This window comes from Bos taurus, chromosome 19, assembly GCF_002263795.3.
Source record: "Bos taurus isolate L1 Dominette 01449 registration number 42190680 breed Hereford chromosome 19, ARS-UCD2.0, whole genome shotgun sequence".
Taxonomy (NCBI): Eukaryota; Metazoa; Chordata; class Mammalia; order Artiodactyla; family Bovidae; genus Bos; species Bos taurus.
This window is the reverse complement of record NC_037346.1, coordinates 26127944-26149786: the sequence shown is the minus strand read 5'-3', so window position 1 is coordinate 26149786 and position 21843 is coordinate 26127944. Positions and strand designations below refer to the sequence as shown.

The window sequence follows — 21843 nt, the reverse complement described above, 5'->3', positions numbered from 1 at the left end:
TATGCAGCTTTTATTCTTGCTCAAACATGGAGAAAACTCAGTAGGGTTTATGGAGGTCTGTAGGGTTTATGGAGGTCTAGCAGTGTGTAGATCAAAATCTCAGGCTTTTTTTTTTTAAAATACAAGCATTTATTCAATTAATTATAAAACAGTATAAAAAGGGATGTACAATCACACCAAAGTTCATCCAGAATACCTCTTTATAAATTATGAGACTGATAACGCTAACAAGGCACCTGCTTCTTTATAAATTAGTGCTACCTGTTCATTTTATAATGAGATTAAGCCTTCACATGTGTTAACTTCAGATGTGAGTCTGTTCTTGGTGGTTCAGAAGTTTACATGATTTCGGATGTCGTTAATTTGCTTCACCATTTCTCTTATGTGCTCGCCCCTGTAAAATCAAACAGTTACTCACTTTGGGGGAATACAATGAGTTAATAAGCCATTAATAATTAATATTGATTCTTAAGAATTTAGTGATGTTGAACTACCTTAGAAGTGTTTTGCTACAATTAATGGCTTAAGGTTTCAGACGGATGGTAATAGTAACTCATTTAAGGGTAGCAGCAGCAAATACAGTAGTGCTGCTGCTGGAAATATTTTTGAACATATTCACTGGGGAACACCTGGGCCACCCAACAGAATTACAAAGAAAGACATCCATTTTGACACTCCCTCCATACTCCTCTCTTAAATCCTTATTTATCACTATCATAGACCTCCTGTCTTGGTAATTACTTGACTTGCAAAATGTCAAATGCTCTTATCTGGGCAAAGAAAGGTTGATTTTGGCGTTCTGTGAAGTAAAAACTACCTTGCAGTAACAGCTGATTAGTACTACTACTTACTCCTCCTTCAGGATGGACTGAATGCATTTTCGCTGGTAGGCGCTGAGAGTAATGGTGGGCTTTTGAGGACTCAGTACCTTTTCCATCTTTCGTTGTTGATAGTCTTTTTTCATAGTAACCTTAAGTATCAAGAAGAACACAGACACTTTAGCTGTGGTTTGCTACACATTTTCATAATATTTATTTTAGCCTATTCTTTTTACACTTGACAAAATTATTTTCTGTAGAAGGAACACTTTAAAAAGTACCAACCAAATGTAGCCACCTTGTATCCATTCCTACCTGTTTGATGGCATTGCCCAAATGTCTAAGTTGATCAGGTATCAGCTGTAATTCTTTCTTCATGTCTCTCTCACTGTCAGAGAGGACTGGGAGCTGAGAGTGAAAACTGTGAAGTACTTTTTTCATCCTGTGCAAGAAGTAAGTAATAAGCAAAGGTCGCAGCTTAAGATCTCAGCTCCTCAGGAGGAACACAATCCCAACTAAAGCTTCTAATGTATGAATCTGGTGCTTGTGAAGGAGGGCCCTCCAGGGTGGGTTTGGGGAAAGCATCACTGCACTGTGTTCTGTAGGATATACAGCACCTGAGAACTTGTAACACTAGTAGTACCTGAATGGGGAGCTGAACGTTATGCAGTTTGTACAGCCCACTGACCTGTTCATGATGTCTTCCTGTTTTTCCTTGGCTTCCTCGTATTTGTCAGCTAAGCGCTCAGCCATTTCCCGTAGACTTTTCCTAATGGCATAAAAAGCAAGAGTCTCTAGGAGTCCACCATGATGGTGAAGCCGCTAATGTTGCTCATTAGGGAGAGCTCCAGCTCCAGTCTAGCTGAACTGTTTGCTTCCTCTCTGGTCTTGGCACTTACCTCTCCTCTCGACAATAATTGAGATCTTCTAATTGTTTCTTTTTTTGGTCACATAACAATTTGACCCTTCAAGAACAAAAAAAGTTTAATCAGAAGCCAGGTACCAGCCAGGGACTGATTGGTCTGTGAACAGAGGCCGTCCTACCTCCGCTGAATCTCCTCCTTTGCCAGGTCCTGTTTTAGAATGTACTGTTCTCTGAACACCTGGGTGGCTCTGCTGATGAGCTGAAGACATTCTTCAGGAGGAGGAGCCATATCTTTTTCAGATGATCTTAAAAAAAATTCTATCCTTAGTTGAATAAAACAGCTGAAAACAAACTCATGACATAACTACTTTTTACAGTTCCTGTTTATTATTCTCAAATGCCTTCTGATATCTGTTCTCTCCCTCTGTTCTCACTAGCTGATTAAAGGTGCCCTGTGTTTCTTCCACCATAATAAAAAGTATATGAAAAGAAACACCTGAGGACAAAGAGGATGAAGAATAGTTACAAAACAGAGAAGGGAGGCACCTTTTAAAACTGATACGCCCTGGGACTTCCCTGGTGGTCCAGTGGGTAAGAATCTGCCTGCCAGTACAGGGGACATGGGTTCGATCTCTGGTCCGGAATCTAAGATTCCCTCATGCTGCAGTGCAACTAAGCCCATGCACCACCAACTCCTGAAGCCCGTGCAGCAGAGCCCGTACTCAGGAACAAGAGAAGCCACTGCAATGAGAAGTCCCCGCTGACTGAAACTAGAGAAAGCTCACATGTATCAATGAAGACCCAACACAGCCCTAAATTAAAACAAAAAACAGATATGCCCTAAATCCCATACTTCAAAAATGCTGGATTTGCAACACTACGTTGCAAAATGCTTCTAATATGTTTTTCAAAGGAATCCGGGGTTTCAGCCAGAATACGAAGGGGAGACTCTGCTACTTCAACATCCTCTCGGGTGCAAAGCAGGGGAGGAGACGCTGGATGGACTGTGCTTCTGCAAAATAAATAAAACTGACCATGGAGATACTTGCTTTAAGTATAGGAAACATGTTGCATTTATCCAGAATTCTGAGGGTTAAAAAACTATAATATGTAACAAAAACTCTCAATAACTAAAGAAAGCTTCAAAGTCTGAAGACTTTAACAGCTTGGCAAGTGAATGACTTTGCAATAATTCAAACCTGGGAGTTTATTAATAACGTTACTTTACATAGACAACTTATATTTCAGGGAGTTGGCAGAAAAATGATTTAAAGGTATCTAGATAATCAGTAGCTCACTATGGGTTCCTTAAGGGGAACAAGAATTATGAGTTCAGCTGCATACCACCTTTCTTCTGGAGTTTTACACATTCTATGATGAGCCTGTGAGGCTGGCAGAGATGTAGAAGTTAAGAGTGAGTGTGGACTTTTAAGTCAGAAAGCCCCATATCTGCAGCCTCATTCTCGTTGTTCGCTATGATTTCAGCATCTACTTAACCTCTCTATTCCTGTTCCCTCATCTATGGAATGAGGATACGTCCTTGTAGTGTGGTGGTTTAGTTGCTCAGTCGTGTCCAACTCTTTGTGACCCCATGGACTGTAGCTCGCTGGTCTGATGATAGGATGCAGTGCAGGTAAATGGCTAGTACTTCTGAGCCTGACACAGAGTTTAAAATAACTAAATCTATCTAACTCATATTAATGATAGAGTTCAGTATTTTAGTATTCTTTCCACACTTGGAAGTAAAGCTCTCGACTCTGCTAGCCAAAGGAGATGCCAGAAATTATGCCTAAAATAAACTCTTCCAGAGATGGCAGGAGCAACAGAAGTACCCCACTTCCTACCCTCCAGTCAGAAGCCAGAGCATAAACCATGTATTTTCAGTCTGGTTACTGAGGGCAGCATCCCAGCTTAGATTCTGCAGAATTAACGAGAGCTGTGTGGGAACACAAGAGTGGGACTTACAGTAAAGGCCTGATGAGGCATTCGTAGGTACTGGTGATGCAGATCATCGTTGGCCCCAGGATGTCAGGGACAATCCAGAATCCTCGAATCGGAGCTGGCTGTCTGAAAAGAACACACAGCCATAGTTACACTGCAGAGCAGCCAAGGCAGTGGATCCAAAGCAACAACATGGCCGAGGCTCGTGGCCTTCTCCAGCCTGGGCTAGTTGCCTGGGACATGCTATCAGGGCGGTAACCTCAGAGGTGGTGACTGGAAAACCCGTACCACTTACAGCTCCAGTGGGGCTGAATCAAGCTGTCACACAGCAGCCTGAGGCAGGCCACTGACTTGCAGGTCACTTGGGGGCCCACAGCCCCCTGGTACTTGCTGTCATCTCAGCAGTTACCACGATACCATGAAGATGGTTCTCTATGCGTCTTTCTCCTCAACCCGCCCAGAAGCCCCAGGGACCTCTGCATACCTAGCAGAGCACCCAACCCAGTTAAGAGCTCAGAATCTCTTGAGTAGTGTCTTTCTGACGTTAAAAATTCAACGCAGGCGAGCATCTGTGTCACAGGATTCACTGTACCGTGCACAGCAGGAGGGAGCTTCCTCTCAAGTGATGGTTCTTACTTCACTGAAGAAACTGAAAACTGTGGACCTCAGACGGAAGCGGTCTTTCCTGCCAGCGCGCTCCTCTCCTGCCGGTATGCTCCTCCCACTCCCACAGCTTGTTTCTGCCCCCGCGCAGTGGACACCATCCCCTCTCCCCTCTTCTGAGAACCACTCTATCGACTCTGTGATCACAAACCTCCCCACTGTCTACTCACCCTCAGCTCATACACAGCTCACACCTGTCCCATCTGAAGCACTCTCCTCAACCTACTCCCTCTCCCTTTAGAGCCAGCAGTCTCTCTACAGGAGCCTGCAGCACTAGTTCTCCAGCCACATCTTTCAGTTGTCTTATTTTGCAGAGGGAGGGGAATGATGGTGAGTTGGGGGGAGTCTGGGAAGTTAAAATTTTTGTGTTTTTAGTGTGTGAAATATACACACGAAGGAGTACATATGTGCACTCTGCAACCACTCTGCAGGCCAAGACTTAGAACACTGCAGGGGCCTTAGCCCTCCCATGTGACTCTCCCTGACCACAGCCTTCCACTTGATTTCTATGATACTCAGGTTCTTGTTTTGTTTTTATAGCTTTCCTACCTATGTACGTATCCATTCGTATTCAATACTGTTTAATTTTACCTGTTTATGAAATGTTTATACATGAGATTTTTATTACCTGTTTTCCCCATTCATTTTTCACCTGTGCTGTCCTCTCCGGCCCCCAAAAGCCTTTCTCTGTGGTTCCTGATGAGCCCCCATGTGGGCACTTCACCTCTCTGCAATGCTCTGCCGTGCTTATTTGAGGCTGCTGCCCACTGCCTCCTCTTTGAAACATCCTCCTCCCAAGCATCTTTCCCTGGGTTCTCTTTTAGTTTCTCTGGCAGTCTTTTACTCCAATTTCCCTCCTGGGCTGGGTTCCTCATCCTCCACTCGCTGCTTGGAAGAAAGTGCTGACTCTCTGCTCAGGTCTCCTCTACTCACTCTAGGCCCTTTCCAGCGGAACCTATTTTGGTTTATTCTAGTCATCAAATATTTTCTGAGTATATCCCAGGCACCCTGTCAAGACACTTCAGTGTACAGACATGAGGTGATGGTATAAATAAAGTATGAAACAGGGCTTCCCTGGTGGTTCAGTGGTAGAGAAGCCACCTGCCATTGCAGGAGACATGAGTTCAATCCCTGGTCTGGGAAGATCCCACATGCCTTGGAGCAACTAAGCCCATGTGCCACAACTACTGAGCCTGTGCTCTGCAACGAGAGAAGCCACCACAATGAGAAGCCCACACACCGCAATGAATACTCCCCACTTGGTGCAACTAGAGAAGACTGTGGTGCAGGGAAGACTCAGCAAAGCCAAAAATAAATTATATGTATATATAAAAGTATGAAACAGACATGGTCTCTGCCTTCATGAAACATATATATTCTAGTAGTGGTGACAGACAGTAAATAAACACAAACATGAATATAAATATGTGCTTCAAAGATAAAGAATAAAAGAATTTGAAGGGGTTGTGGGAAATCAAGGGAACCCTCTATAAAATGATATTAAGATCAGATAGAAGAATCAGAGTCAGTCAAGTGAAGCCTGGGGGTTATGACAGGGGAATACCTGTGAGACAGAGGATACAATGTGGAGTGGCCGTGGGCAGAGGAGAGCTTTTGAAGAACAAATTCTTTTGGGGTGAAGAATCCTGTCTATGTGTGAGTGTAATATGCACATATACCCATGGACCTGAATTACTGAAACTACTATCTGTGTTTACAAGGGTGAGAAGGTCCTTACCTGCACGGCAGTGGCTTTGTACAAAGAATGTGTTCTACAAAGCATTTCTGTTCTGTAGCCAGTTCCTGTAAACTGTCCTTATCTTCTTCATCTACAAAAGAACACATTATAGAACACAAATCCATTATCAGATATACGGATAGCAAGTATTTACCCCATTCTGTAGGTGGTTTTTAGTGTCTTCTTCTATGTGGTATATCATTTTTGTTTTCATATTTTAGTCTTTGATCAATTTTGAGTTCATTTTTGTGTCTGGCGTGAGGTAATGGTCCAATTTCATTCTTGCATGTAGATGTACACTTGTCCCAGCACCATCTGTTGAAAAGACTATCCTTTCCCCCATGTAACTGTTCTAGGACCCCTGCTGAAACCAACTTATTATAAATGTAAGAGTATATTTCTGGACTCTCAATTCTATTCATTGACCTATATCTGTATGCTTACACCAATTATCATATTGCTTTGATTACTGTACCTTTCTAATTAGTTTTGAAATTGCAAAGTGGGTCCTCCAACTTTTGTTCCTGTTTTTCAAGATTGTTTTTTACATCTATACTCATAAGAGATATTAGTCTCTAGTCTTCTTTTCTTGGATGCTGTTGTCCGGCTTTTATCACAATATTATCCTCATAGAGTGATCAGGGAAGTGTTTTCTCCTCTATTTTTTGTAAGAGTTTATGAAGACTCGTATTAATTCTTCAAAGGGCTTCCTAGGTGGTACAGTAGTAAAGAATCCTCCTGCTAATGCAGTAGACATAAGAGATGTGGGTTCAATCCCTGGGTCAGGAAGATCCCCTGGAGTAGGAAATGGTAACCCACTCCAGTATTCGTGCTGGGAAAATTCCATGGATAGAGGAGCCTGGCGGGCTACCCCCAGGGAGGGGACTGCAAAGAATCAAGCATGACTGAGCAAAGCACAGTGATCAAAATCAGTTTTGATTACCGATTCATTCTCATGTTATATATTGTTATATAATAGGTCTATTCAAATTTTCTTTTTTTAGTCAGTTTTGTTGATTTCTATCTTTCCAGAAATCTGTCCATCTCATTTAGCTTATCTAATTGGCATACAGTTGTTCTTGGTATACCCTTATCATCTTTTGTTCTTGGTATATCCTTATAATCTCATAATTCTGTATGGTCAGCAGGAATAGCCCCTTTCATTTCTCACTGTAGTAACGTGAGTCTTTATTTCTTGGTCAGTTTACCTGTAGGTCTGTCAATTTTGCTAATCTTTTCAAAGAACTGTCTTTTGGTGTCATAACCTCTATTGTTTTTCTGTTCCAAACTAATTTTTGATAGACTCTATGAAACATACTGAAAAGCACAAAAACTCACCTGACCCAAGAAACTTGTGAAGTTTATGAATCCAAGTTAGCCCCACACTGTGTACACCAGCTTCATGAGTGCAGTGGTATCTTGAAGGACACTTGGGATCTGAAAATGGAATCAACAACATAAAGGAAGCCATTAGAAAACTAAGAGAATTCACCTGAGTAGGCCACAAATGCATCTGGTGACGGAAGTGCTGCAAGGTCAATAGGACCTTCATACTGTGGCACTATGTCAGGGGTTTGGGAATTTAAAAACATGACTTCAGTTTTCAGACACATTTTAAAAGTATAATTAAGAAACTCATTTCAAATATGTTATTTTCCCAAGTATTAACACAGAGTTCACCGAACATAAACACTTGCTATCAAGGAACGGACTTATGCCTTTCTGTCCATCTCTGTGGATTTATTTACAGTTTTCAAAATAAAATGGTAAGAAAGGCTCTAGCTCTGTAAAAAACCTGTGCTCGCACACATCTACTTACATGAAACTGTTGAAGCTACTGCACTCCTCCAGCACAGGTGCTGAAAAGACTTCAGCACAGCAGCTTAGTGAACAGTCCTGTCACAGACGGTAAGTCAGGTGTGAAACGTACAGTTTTACTTGTCCTGATAACGTTGACTTACAGAGAATTGTTTGTTGAAATTTTAGATATAATTTTTGTATTTATATTTACACCAAGAAATATGAGCAGTTATTACATAATTTTAATGAAAATTTCTCTAGTTTTTCCTCTATTTCTTTGAAGCCCTAGTTATCAGTAACACTATTGTTAAACTAAAAGATGAACTTTTTTTATATTTATCCCCGTGACTCAGGATTTTTAAAACATTAAACAATGAAAACAAGATATTTAAAAAAATGTATATACTAAAGCTGATTTAAGATGGCACCTGTCAACCATAAGCTCCTAAACCAAATTTTTCTTTTATCTAACATCCTCACTTTCTTACTGCTGAGTTTATAGTAAGTAAATGTTGTAAATATTATATTATCTGTTTTATATGTTGGGGTTCTGCACAACACCTCTGAAAATAGCACTATGTTATGAACAGTTAAAAAAAAAAAGGCTTCTGGCAATCTCTATGGTAATCATCTCTGAACAATAAAGTACTGAAAAGTTTCTTTTCATTTGCCTGCACCTTAGACTTAGTTTGGGACTTCCAAAGCTCAAATCATCTCATTAGGTTTCCTATTGTTTAAAATGGCTTTTTGAAATGTGTCTGTGATGCTGAAGTCAACAGAAAAACCCTAATATTTGGATGTGACAGAATCTATTATGAAAAAAGGAAATACTAGTAACTGCAGTAGTAAATTTGCTAGACACCCCTGACTAGATATGTGGTAACATAAGCCATTCATTTATGTCATTAAAAATCTGGGAATGTTTCAGTGATTGTAATATGCTTTAAGTACAAACATGAATGAGTGAAAAATTTATTAGTTTCATATATGAAAATGTTCTCTTATTGAAAGAATCAAGAAAAAAGCCTACAATTAAGATTTCCCCAAGACATATGTCTCTATAAGGAAACCAATTAGTTTACGTTGCTTTACCTCACTAGGTCTCAATTTGCTCGTTTACAAAGCAAAGTTCTGAGACTTAATATTTAGACTATCTCTTTCCAGTTAAGAGACCAGACATGCCCAATGAGTTCTTTTTGCTGGTTTATTATATAAAGGCTACTATGCTCTTAAATGTTAGACTATACTTTAGTACAGAGTTGAAGCCAGTATTACCAAACCTGGGAAAACTGACTAATAAGACTGTAAGCAGATTAGGTCAGGCTGCTTTAGGACTGAACTCCCTTTCTCTGGACTGAAGAGAGGAAAACTATGAAGGTTCACCCCATTATTCCTGACTGAGGAGGCTTTTGTTCCTCATTCTTCTCAGGGAAGACACCTAGATCCTAGAGGAGACTAAGAAAAAGTTGAGGAGCAAATAGGATTATAGGATTTTTATGTCAGAAGGGACTTTAGAGATCATCTGATGTTATCCCTATTATTTTTAGGTGAGAAAATTAATGATCAGAGAGGCTGAATAAATGTCCAATGCTACAGAGCCGATTAACGTTAGAGCTGTAACTAAGACCCAGGACCCTCCAGACTCTTAGTTACCCGCTCCTTCCACTCAACCACTCTTTGAGTCTCAGTGACACACGTGACACACTCTTGACTGTCTCAGCAGTTTAGCCAAGAGCTCCTAGATGAAGAGAGAAGCTGCCAGAAAGCTCTGGAGCCAAGCCAGATAAGTTAAAGCGAAAGAAAAAAAAGATAAAAAGGTAACATTCAATTGAAGAGATGAGCTGCCAGAAAGCTCTGGAGCCAACCCAGATAAGTTAAAGCAAAAGAAAAAAAAGATAAAAAGGTAACATTCAAATGGGTCTGGGTATAACAAGATAGAATGTTCTCAAATGAAGAAAGTTATTTTAAAGAGATATCTTAATATAAGTATATTATCACTTTATTTTAAAAATTATTTTTACAGTTTATTAAAGTTTGCATACATTTAACAATTTGAATAATGAACCTACTTTTGATTAGACCAGGGGAAGAAATGACTATTATAAATCTGAGTTGATCCCGCCTGAAGACCACGGTCTGAATGAAAACTTGGGATTCTGCTTTTCTTGAATCTACAGTGTAATGTTGTGGCTAAAAGGCCAAAAGAACCTAACAGTCAAATTTTTAAAGGCTGGAACCACACAAAAAGCAAATTACACAGAAATGGTCTGTGATAATCTTGTATAAATATAATGAAATATAAGAACTAAATTTAGTGAACACTTTACCTCTGTGAAGTTTGATTGGACAAGAAAAGTCAGAATCAAAGGGCTCATCCTCTCCAGATGCCAGTTTCAGGGCAAGCTCCAACTCAACACACTCAAACACATACAGAGATGGAATGAGGTCAGCCCTGGAATCCCAGGACTTTTCTGACTGTAAAAAAACAAACAAAAAACCTGCACTGTAACTTTAGTGTTTCATGTTCTTTTGAAAATGTGCACACCTAAAAACAGAAGCAAAAAGCTGCATCAAATAGTGCTTCCAAGCTTTTCTTAATTCCACCCTCTATTCCAACACCGTGCTTCTTAAAAGAGAATAAAAGGCTTCTCTGCTCTTGGGAAGATGTAAACACACAAATTTAGAGAAGAGCCAATTCAGTTATTCAAAGGTTCTTTACACCTGTCACCAAACGTAGCAGTTTAGAGTTAAAAAACATGTAGGCTGCTGGACCAAATAAGCTGGGTACATCCTAACTTTTTTCAATTTAAGTATTTAGAGTGGGCTTCAATTAATTTTGAGTGTTAAGTTTCCAAAATAGTGCCAGATATAAAATTCCAAAATAAGTGCCAGATACACAGCTCAGCAGGTAAAGCATCTGCCTGCAATGCAGGAGACACAGGAGATATGGGTTCGATCTCTGGGTTAGGAAGATCCCCCAGAGGAGGCTATGGCAACCCACTCTAGTATTCTTGCCTGGAGAATCCCATGGACAGAGGAGCCTGGCAGGCTACAGTCCACAGAGTGGCAAAGAGTCGGACACAACTGAGCACATGCACACACGTAAAGTATAAAATTCCTCCTATACGAAGCCTTCATACCATTCTAAGAACTGTCCCCAGCGTTGGAGATATGAATAGGCCCATGATCGCCCGACTTACTGTTTGGTCATCTTCTTCTTCCCCCTCCAGCACAACACAGTGATACAGCATTCCTGATTCAGTAGCAATCACCAGGATGTTAGGGACACACGGTAAGCAGAGCACAGCACAAGCATCGTAGCCATAGTTATCTTCAGCAGCAGGATGCATGGGCAACGGGCCCAACAGCTTGCCCACACTCCCAGGGCTAAAAAAAGAGTGAAACATCCTCGGCAAATGTTGACAGAAGACCATACCTATCACTTAAAACCCTTTTGGACTCTGTCTCCAGCTATCAGACACTGATTAAAAATATAGTCTATTCCCAATGTCTCCACTTTTTCACTTTCCCACTCAATTTCCATCTCTTTGGTGCTTTTCTACTGGAGATAATTTTGTCCCCAAGGGGATGCTGGTGACATCTGGAGACATTTGTGGCTGCCACAGCTGGGAGGACGGGGACAGGTTACTGGTGTCTAGAGGCCAGAGATGCTGCTGAGCATCGCCCCACAGGGCAGCCCCTGTCAGCAGTGCAGAGGCTGAGAGGGGCCAGCCCTCAGTTCACTGTGGTTTATGCCTTCACCACTCTACTCAAGTTGTACAACAGTTTTGGTTTGTAGTGTGACTTTCTGATGAACAAGGAACCACACAGCAGGGACTCTGCCTTTGATCTTGTATTCCCATATTCTGCCACATATTGAGCCCTGAATAAATATCTATTGAGCTGATTTATAAATAAATCATGATGTTCAGCCTTGGGCCCTATGCCTAATTACGAACTTTCCCAGAATTCTTACACTCTACTGACTCTTTCACCAGAACAGTTTTCTCTCTAGTCCTGTATTTCCAACTGTCCATGGAATACTTCCAAATTATTGGAATTATTTCAAATTAGTTGTCTTTCCTGACCTCACTATTTGTGTCAATGCCTCACTCCCTTATCCAAAGAGCAACTAAGTCTTATTGACCCTTCCTTTGTAGTATTTACTATGTTCATTTCTCCCTCACATTACCACCAGAGTTTAAACTCTTGAAGACTGTAAGCTAAATTTTGGAACAGTTTCTTTAGAAGTCCCTCTGTTCCCAGTCCCTCTCCAGCCAACTGTATTATCCTCGTTTAGAAACCATCGCTGTCTTCCTATTACCCTATTCCTACAGAAAAGACTCCACATCCCTTAACCAGGTACTTGACTCCACCAAGTTTTCCCTGCACAGATACCTCCAGGTTTATCCCTAAATGCTCCCTACCTGAATCTTCAGCTCTAGTCCCAAGTGTTTAATCACTGGGACCTTGAACAACACTTGCACTTGCCTATTTTCATACTTGACTTCAAGCTGCACTTCTGACTAAAACAGTCATTGATGCTTCATTTAATCCTGCAGTAAAGCCTTAAGTTCCATATGACACAGTCCTTCTCTATGAAAACCTCCTTACCTTTTTCAGTCAGAATCATCTCTCCTTCCTCTGAGCTTTTATGTACCATGAACATAGTCTAAATCTTTACCCTTCCATGGTTATGTATGTCTCTTCCCCATAACTGGGGCATTAAAAGACCAGATTACCATGTCTCACCATCCCCATGGTACCTTGTTCACATAAGATCCATGATACAGATCTTCCTTGACTTAAGGTGGAGTTACATTCCAATAAATTCATTGTTAAGTTGAAAATATTTTAAGTCAAAAAAGGATTTAATACACCTTACCTACCAAACATCATAGCTTAGTCGAGCCTACCTTAAATGTGCTCGGAACATTCACATTAGTCTACAATTGGGCAAACTCGTCTAACATGAAGCCTATTTTATAATGAAGTGTTAAATAGTGTTAAATATCTCTAAATATTTATTGAGTACTACACTGAGAGTGATACACAGAATAGCTAAGTGTGTCAGCTCTTTACCTTTCTGATCGTGTGGCTGACTGGGAGCTGTGCTCACTGCCCAGCATCACAAGAAGCTATCAACTGACTATCACTATCCCGGGGAAAAAAATCAATGAAAAACTTAAATAGTTTCTCCTAAATGTAACTGGTTTTGTGCCATCATAAAATCGTAAGTCTGACTAAGTTGGGGACCATCTGTAAATACTTTTTGATTGACTAGACTTTGTGAACACAAATCCAGCCTTAAGAGATTATTCTATAGAACTTACCCAAATAATATGAAGAAAAAGAGGTCAAATGATCTGTACAAACTTTCTCTCCAAAATGGGCAAGCCAGCATTGAAAGGCTGCAATATTTCCACAAACTCATAAACATGGACCCCAGGTCCAACCATGACCATCTATACTGCAGCACAAGCTCGACTTTCATTTCAGGTGGGTTCCCCCTCAGCTTACCTGTGCAACAGACTAATGTATGTAAGGAAAGTCTCCCCATTCTCATATAAGATGTACAGAGGGTAAGCTGCTACTTCTTCTTTGCCTTTTTGTCCAAATATGTGCTTCGGGACTGCTGACAATGGCCCAAAGTCAAATGCAACTGCTGTCTCTCCCAGAGATGCAGTGTAGGCCCTTCTGAAAAGAGAGTTAAAAACCAAAATGAAAACAAAACTTCCAATAACAGCAGGTGGGGTGGAATTTGTATTCAATGGAGTGAGAAGACGAAAAGTTACGATTATGAAGAATGTTAAACAATGCTGGAAAAGGCTCATAAAATTAAATGAAAGCAGCAGACCATAGAACTATATAAACTGCTTAAATATACAGTCACACAAATAGTAAAAATACACGCATACAGACATGCATAAATATAGAAAAGAAACAGGAAGAAAACAAAGACGTCCATAGTTATTTCTAAGCAGTAGGATGCATTCAGTCCACAAATATTTACTAAGTATCTCCTTTGTACCAGGCACTGTAGGTTCTGCGAAAGGTCAGTGAATTGAACAAAGGCCCTGCCCTCTAATGAAAAAGATGTCAACAGAGAAGACACAATCAGATAACACAAAATCAGAAAAAGATGATTTAGGTGATTAGGTGACCTGGGAAAGGCTCTGATAAGGTGATATTTGAGCAAAGATTTGAAGGAAGTAAGGCAGTGAGTCTGTGGTTATGTGTAGTAGTAGTTAAGGAGGAGTAGCTGAGGCAGAGGCTGTGAGGAACTGCAAGAAGGCTGAGTGGCTGGAGCTCAGAGCCAAGGCGGTGGGAGGACTGAGGTGGAAGCATGCAGTAAGCGGGCAGACCCGTAGGCCTTCAGGCCATGGCCTCTCTGGGAAATGAAGTATGGAGAGCAGGGAAGTACAATGATCTAATTTATATCAAAAAGTAGCACTCTGGTGCAATCTTATGATCACACTATAGGAAATTTTTTAATATTTCATTATCTTAATACTTTTCTATAGTTTTCCTAATTTTCTACAAAAATATACATTAGTTTTATAATCAGGAAAAATAAATGATAAAACATGCTATTTTATTATTTTAAAAATTTTGTATAATTGGTTTTTCAAAAAGATTCAGTTTAATACAAAGGTAATGAATATGGTTAAAATAAAACCACAATTTCATACAGCTTTTGAGATAGTCAACATCATTCCAAGGCATGATAAGTACCACATCTTAGTTTCTTTATCACATGGAAAGGTATATGGTATTAGGAGGCACAAAATGAGGAATCCCCAAATCCAGAATAAAAGAACTGCCTGAGAGTTAAACTAAACAATTAGGACAATGACTGGAAACAAACAGACACATCAGTGATTTCAAAAAGACTTAAAGCCATCCAAATCTAACTGGAACTTAATATAGTAATATTTCTAATAATAATGATAGAAGGTATCAATTAATGACTACTTATTCTGTGCCATGTTAGGCACTTTCTATGCATGATCTCATTTATTCTGTACAATAATCCAAGTAAATGGTGACTACTCTTTTTTAAGTGTTATTTATTTGCTGTGTCAGGTCTTAGTTGTAGCTCGTGGAATCCTCTGTTGCAATGCACAGCCTCTCTAGCTGTGGCACAGGGGCTCACTGGTGGGCTGCACGGGCTTGGACGCTCCATGGCATATGGGATCTTAGTTCCCCGACTAAGGCCTGAACCTGTGGCCTCCACACTGTGCGTTGGATTCCCAACCACTGGGCCACCAGGGAAGTCCCCAGTGGTCACTACTTTTTACATTCATGGAATAGTCATGGAAATGAGACCAAGTGAAACTGAATAACTTGCCAGATGCCACAACTCACAAGTGGCAGAGCTAAGACTGGAATACAGGTGCTGACACCAGAGCCAACGCTCTTAACACCAACGCATTTGCTCTGCAGCCTCTCATCTAGACAGTGAGTCTGGCAAAGGCTGAGAAACTATGGAAACGCTCTGCCGACACCAGAACAGGACCTATCAATTTGCAGGTGTTTCCCCATCATGGAGATGGATGGATGGGACTTTAAGAAGCTAATGCTGTATAAGACATTAAAGTCATCTGACTGAAAACTTTCAGTTCTGGGACTAATGAATTAATTCATTAATTAATGAGAATTAATGTGGTCCCAGGCTAGCGGCAACTTCTGACTCGTAACAGAAGCAGAAGAAATTCCTCTCTGGAAGAACATACTCCCATCTTGGGCTCTTGACATTTCCAAACATTAAGATCAAGTAAACACAAGTTCACAATGAGAGATCAGCAACCACAGGAGGAAGTGACTCTGATTACAGGACAGGAGGAAGAACAGACACAGATTTAGATCCCCGCCTCGCCAAGACTTCAGATATTGAAACTGTCACATACGTAATAGCTGTATGTAAAATATTCAAAGGAATAACAGAAAAACAAAAACAGACTATTAGATATGATCATTATGAAGACATGAAAAGAACTAGCTGGAACTTCCAGAAATATTGCTACTACGGGCTTCACTCCACATACACACCCTGTGGGTGACAGGACGTGGTAATCACCAGAAAGACTGAGCAGGAGGCCAGAGGAAGGGAGTTTGGAAGTTCAAAGGGTGATTCTGTTACTGGTCAAACTAGCCAGGAACTTGGTCTGCAGTGGACAAGAAAACTAACATAAGCCAGGGTCACATGAGAAGCAGGAGGCAGTCTATGGTCCACTCCAGCTTCTGGGATACCAGGTGCTGGTCTGGGGGTGTCCAGCAATCTGCTCATCCATACTGAGTGAACAGCTGGCAGGCCTCCAGCCCAACACTCTCACCTTCCACTTTTTCTGTGACTTTGAAATATTATAATTTATTCTCTTATTCATGATACAACAGGGACTCAGTTTTGGCTATTCACAGTTTTGAACTTTCTTGAAAAAAGATCAAGCTAGCAGAGTAACTTTAAGATTTGTAACTTATTACCTACTCATATCGCCTATTTTTTCTTATTTTTCGTATTACCAAAAACCATGCTAAAGTCACCTTTGGAAAATCTTATAATCTTAAAATTTCACTTACAATCCCAATAAACCAATTTTTAAAAATTTAATGACAGAAATAAAAACTTACCCTTTGTTGAGTATTAGACTTTCCTCTTCTGCTTCTGAAAGTACAATGACCTTGGTTGGTGTCTGGGGCTCACGCAAAGAGTAAATTCTAGCCATCAAAAGAGAAGAAAGCCAGCACTTAAAATTCTCTTTTATTTCCTAAAGTTGCTCCTTCCTTTCCACCCAGTCAGTTTTTGAGAATTTTCCTACCAGTCATTACAACCATTTGCCAAAGATCTGGCTGTTATTGGCAAAAGTAGCCTACTTCATTTGTTCTGAAGCAACCCAAAAAGAAGGCTTCCTTGGTACATAAAGAAATATTCTCTGCCCTTACCAAAATTCCTTATATCAGCCTTCCCCAACCACTGTACTTCAGTTCTTAGCCGTATACACCTTGTCTAGTCATCTCACAAACTTTTTACATAAGGCAGATCCAGAAAGTTAACTGGTAATATCAATGTCTATAGGACGAGGGTATTTAACCATAACAATGCAAACCTGGAAAACAGCTTTAGAAATGATCAAATCAAACTTGTTCATTTGACAAATAAGAAACAGATGCCCAAGTTGTTGGTTTTTAACATCCCAAAGACAGAAGTGACAATGGGACAAGAATTCAAATCTCTCACTTCCCAATTAAATTCTCTTTTTCTCTATGCTACATCACCTCCAAAAGAGTGACATGGTAAAAGCAGTTTCAGGGAGATTATTTTAATAGTTAGATTGGGAATGGAGAGACTGGAGGCAGAAAGACTAGCTGAGAGGGAACAGCAGTAATTAAGACATGTAAGTTAGGGCAGATGAACACTGCCCCCATGATGGAGAACAGGTTACAGCAGCCATCAGATAGTTTTTCCAAGCTGTTAACTGGCAATTAAGAGACTCTTCCCACTCACAAAACTGTAAGATACAGACTTACCTTATGACATTGTCTGACGTTAACAGCACTATGTGGGGCTCTAGCATCTCGCTCGGATACCAGGCAGCATGCTTCAGAGTCAGAGAGGTGGAACTGGTGAAAAATCTCTCAGCAACGGGAGTGGTACTAAAATAAAGACAGCAATTTTCCAAAACTTTCTAAAGGAAAGCCTATCTCAACACTTTTTGCTCTTCTTTCCTTTAAATTCCTTTTTCAAACATCTTGCTGAGACAGCATTCAAAGCATCTACCAACCAGTATCAAAGAATCAAATATTTTCTAATCTATTTTATAGAGTACCATTGATTTTAGACAGAATAACTTATCCTTTTAGTAACTTTGTAAAGAAAATACAAAGGCAGTTATTGTCACTCCTACTGTAGATATGAAAGACTTAGAAAAGAAACATTTTCAAGGAGGCCCAACCTAAGGACTGTGGAGCTAAAGGTATGTTTCTACCTTATATTCTTTTCAGATTTTTCACACTCTCATTTGTCAAGATTTGTTGACAAAGAAAAAAATACAAAACTAAGTTATATTTATGAGAAAACTGTTTGGCTCACAGATAATTGCTTTTAAAGCATCTTATTTCAACCTACTTGATAAAACAGACTGACTTCCAATGAGACAGCAATGTGGTAATCTAGGCAAAATACATATATATATCATATATACTATAAGTCATTATCACAAGAAGCCAATGTGCAGACTACTGTACACTGACGTTTCAATAGTAGCAAACACACCGTAAGAACCACTGATTTTAAGGAATTTTCTGCATGTATTACAAATTATACAGATAAACACTAAATGGAAACACAACTTACCTACAATTCACTGTTGATTTTCCACCTTCAAATTCAGAATTCTTTCCCCATCTTTTAGGTAATTCTAATATCATAAGTCCTTTTATTCCTATAAGTGCTACATGATGTTGTGTTGGGCTTAACAAGACTTGATAGATTTCAAACAGGGGTGGATTTATGCAAAGCAATCTCTGAAAATTAAAGCAAATTGGTCAAAATAGTTCACTTTAATGTAAATATATATGGCAGTTACTCAAAAGCATAGTACCGCTTTAGTTTTCTATTAATGTAGAATAAAGAAGCATTCTGGATAAGTACTAACACTTCAGCCATTAACTGATGAAATATTTTTTTAACTGCTTACATTGGAATATTATATAAAATGCATCAGTTTCCCTACTTTGGTAAATACTACATATAATTTCCCTTTTTATGATCAAACTCCAGACTACCACTTTAGCCTCAATTCTCCACATTCCCCACTTGTACTTTATACTCCAGATTAACGTGTATTTCTGGGAAATCACCATGTATTTCTGTACAATGATCCTTCCTGCAATGCCCTCAGTTTCTCTTTTTAGGGGCTGACACATTCTTGGAGACTCAGTTTGTATGTGCTTTCCTCCCAAAAAATCTCTCTGATTTTCTGGCCAGGAACCAGTGCATCTTTTCTGTCCTCCTAGCTGCTGCTGCTGCTAAGTCGCTTCAGTTGTGTCTGACTCTGTGCGACCCCATAGACGGCAGCCCACCAGGCTCCCCCATCCCTGGGATTCTCCAGGCAAGAACACTGGAGTGGGCTGCCATTTCCTTCTCCAATGCATGAAAGTGAAAAGTGAAAGTGAAGTCACCAGACAAGAGTACTGGAGTGGGGTGCCATTGCCTTCTCCGGTCCTCCTAGAGCACACCCTAAATAATTCTACTGTAGTCCTTTATCACCCTGCATTCCAATTATCCTTTTACTTGCTCATCCCACACAACTGTGAATTACCTGAGCTCTTCGTCTTTCCTGTTATCCTTGGCGTATGTGGTGTGTTGCTAACTCTCAGTATATGTTTTAGTTGACTAGCCAGTTAAGAACTCAGAAGTATTGGTAAATAATTACTATGTTATAAATAGTAAAATAAAATAGTGGGTTTAAGAACTTCTGCAGCAAGTAAAATGCTGCTTTATCTAAGCAGATTTAGTTATGGAACAGAGACATTTTCAGGAGGGTTCTGTTAAGTTGTATGTCTTGGCATTATATGCCTTCCAAAAAAAAAATTGCATTTCTATTTCTTCTCTCATGAGTATCTCAAATTCCCTCTTTCTTTTCTATCCACTTTCAGTAATAAACCAAAAGATTACCAATCTATTGCTTATCCTGATTACAGAGAATCACCGTCTGCCAAAATCGTATTAGACAAGACTGTTGAATATAATGTGATTCCAATTAATTGTTACTGATGTAAGTCTGGGCTTTGTTTTTTGAGTCTTTTGGTGGGGGGGCGGGGGAGGGATTGCTTTTGCTTTCAGCTGCCCTTTGCTGATTCTAATCAAATTGCTTTTTCTCCCGTCAATGGTTCGTTCCTTCCTTCTCCCATCTTCTCAATCTTCTACATGATTCTAACAATCTATCTCAAATCAAAGGCCACCTTTCTTTGGCAGAACAATCTCATCACTTTAGGTCACCTGTGGTAATCACAGTATTCAGGTGTTTTTTTGTTTGGGGGGGGTTTTTTGGTTTGATTTGGTTTGGTTTTTAAAGTCACTATTCATGCCTTTGCTCTGGATTTTTGGAGGGGGGTATTTTTTTAATTTGATTTTTAAAGTTACTATTCATGTTTTTATTTCCTTTAAAGTTGCAACTCATGCTAAGCTGCTTCCTCCTCTGAGTTTTTGGATTTCTGAAGATTAAAGGTCATTCAGACAGTCATCAATATTGTACTGAGAGTTCATATGTTCCAGGCACACAGCAGTACTGGGAATACAAAACTAAGTAAGGCAGACAACCCTGCCCTGGTGCTTGTAATCCAGAAAAGAATTCAGGCAATGAATGAACAAATATAAATAATTTAATCATGACTGTGCTAAATTCTGCAGAGAGATATAGGGCACTATTGTACTGTGTGCCGAACATCTAGTAATTACTCTTAAATTTTAGGACTTCCCTAGGGGGTACAGTGGTTAAGAATCCGCCTGCCAAGGTAGGGGACACGGATTCCTTCCTTGGCCCGGGAAGACTCCATATGCCTTGGAGCAACTAAGCGTGTGCACCAGAACTGCTGAAGCCTACATGCCCTAGAGCCCCTGCTCCACAAGTGAAGCCACGGAAATAAGCAGCAGCCCCCACTCTCTGCAACTAGAGAAAGCACAGACAGCAATGCAAACTCAGCACAACCAAAAACAAAAATAAATTAAAAAAAGAACTATATTTAAAAAAACTGAAATTTTAAAGTTAGTAGACAGTAAGCTTGTGACCTGTTTTCAAAACTGCAGAAACGTTGCTAGCACCTTATTCAAATCATTTCTCATCGACAAGGTTCAACCAGCACACAACAGCTGCCATAGGTTAGAATGGGTGCCAAGTTTTCTTATTTTGTTAATCTTTAAATGACAAGAATCGGCTTGTTACAAGTAAACGCTTCCATAAAGCAATGTTTAATCACAAGAAGCCTAACACTCTCTGATTACACTGACTTTCACATGCTGCTGGTTTCTCCAAGACAAGCCAACATCCCTTTCAACTTTGGGGATGGCCTAATTTCCACAGGCTTCCGCCTCCATGTCAGGGAGGAAATCTGGTGCTTTGGAACAGACGACCTGACTTCAGGCTCACAACCATCCCAAGAGAAAGTTAGGATTGTCCCTCTTATTTTATGCAGTGACGTGACACCGGTTTCTCAGGATCCGCCTCCTAAAAACAGCGAATGCACCCATGCTCTCAAGCCCCGTATCCCCGCTGTTATTCGAGCACCTGCACCACTGATACTTTACTGTGACTCCACTCTCCTTCCCTTCCTCTCAGACGCGGACAACTCAAGCACCTTGAGCGCATAAGTTCCTGTAAGAGTGTCCGGCGCGATGTCAAAGTCAATAAACATTTGTGGAAGGAATGAAATACGGGAAGAGAGGCTTCCAAAGGTTCGGCGGCCGTGGTACAGCGAATGAAAAGGAGACTTCTCCACTCGCTGCTGGGCACCCCCGAAAAGACGTCTGCTTACGCTCGCATACCACTCCTCCCACCAGCAGACCAAAAATAGCCAGGATGCGAAGGGGACGAAAACGCTAGCTAAGGGTCGTTTCCCAATTCGGCCTAGCCGTACCTGGTACTGGGAGAGGGAGGGCTCCTCACCAGCGCCGCTGGGGCCCCGAAGGCGCACGACTAAGAAGGAGCTCTCTTCTGGGTCCCACAGAAAGAGTTCTCCGCCGAGGCCCAAGACCAGGTTTCTCGTCAACAACTGAGGAGGCAGCGGCGGCGACGAAGGCAATGATGAAGCCGGCTTCTCAGTTTCGGTTGAGCTCTGGTTTTTCAGTCCTTCTCGGAGCCGCAAGAACACGGCGTGGTTGGGCAGCCAGGTCTGCCACAGCTCACCGTCGCCCGGGCCGCCTTCGGCGCCCGCCATCTTGAACCCACAGCTCTCTGTGGCCTCGCCGCTGAGCGCAGCCAATCTGCTTCCAGCCGTCCACTGCTTCGGCCAATCATCGA

At 40.7% G+C, this 21843-nt stretch overlaps 1 protein-coding gene and 1 non-coding gene across 3 annotated transcripts; both read right to left on the bottom strand.

Annotated features, from left to right (window-relative positions):
* Positions 1-105: 105 nt before the first annotated feature.
* Positions 106-21781, bottom strand: NUP88 (nucleoporin 88). Of its 2 annotated transcripts, none has more exons than XM_059877806.1 (17): positions 21461-21781; positions 18180-18349; positions 17354-17479; positions 16457-16543; positions 13346-13522; positions 11026-11212; positions 10153-10300; positions 7364-7462; positions 6026-6116; positions 3649-3750; positions 2537-2695; positions 1863-2024; positions 1718-1783; positions 1507-1587; positions 1134-1260; positions 852-970; positions 106-394 (listed from the first exon to the last, which is right to left on the bottom strand). In XM_059877806.1, the coding sequence occupies exons 1-17, from the start codon at positions 21758-21760 to the stop codon at positions 331-333; spliced, it is 2265 nt and encodes a 754-aa protein (XP_059733789.1). In that variant the 5' UTR covers positions 21761-21781; the 3' UTR covers positions 106-330.
* MIR199C (microRNA mir-199c) lies at positions 18039-18114 on the bottom strand. Its single transcript, NR_031110.1, has one exon. It is a non-coding gene; the product is annotated as a microRNA mir-199c (primary transcript).
* Positions 21782-21843: the final 62 nt, after the last annotated feature.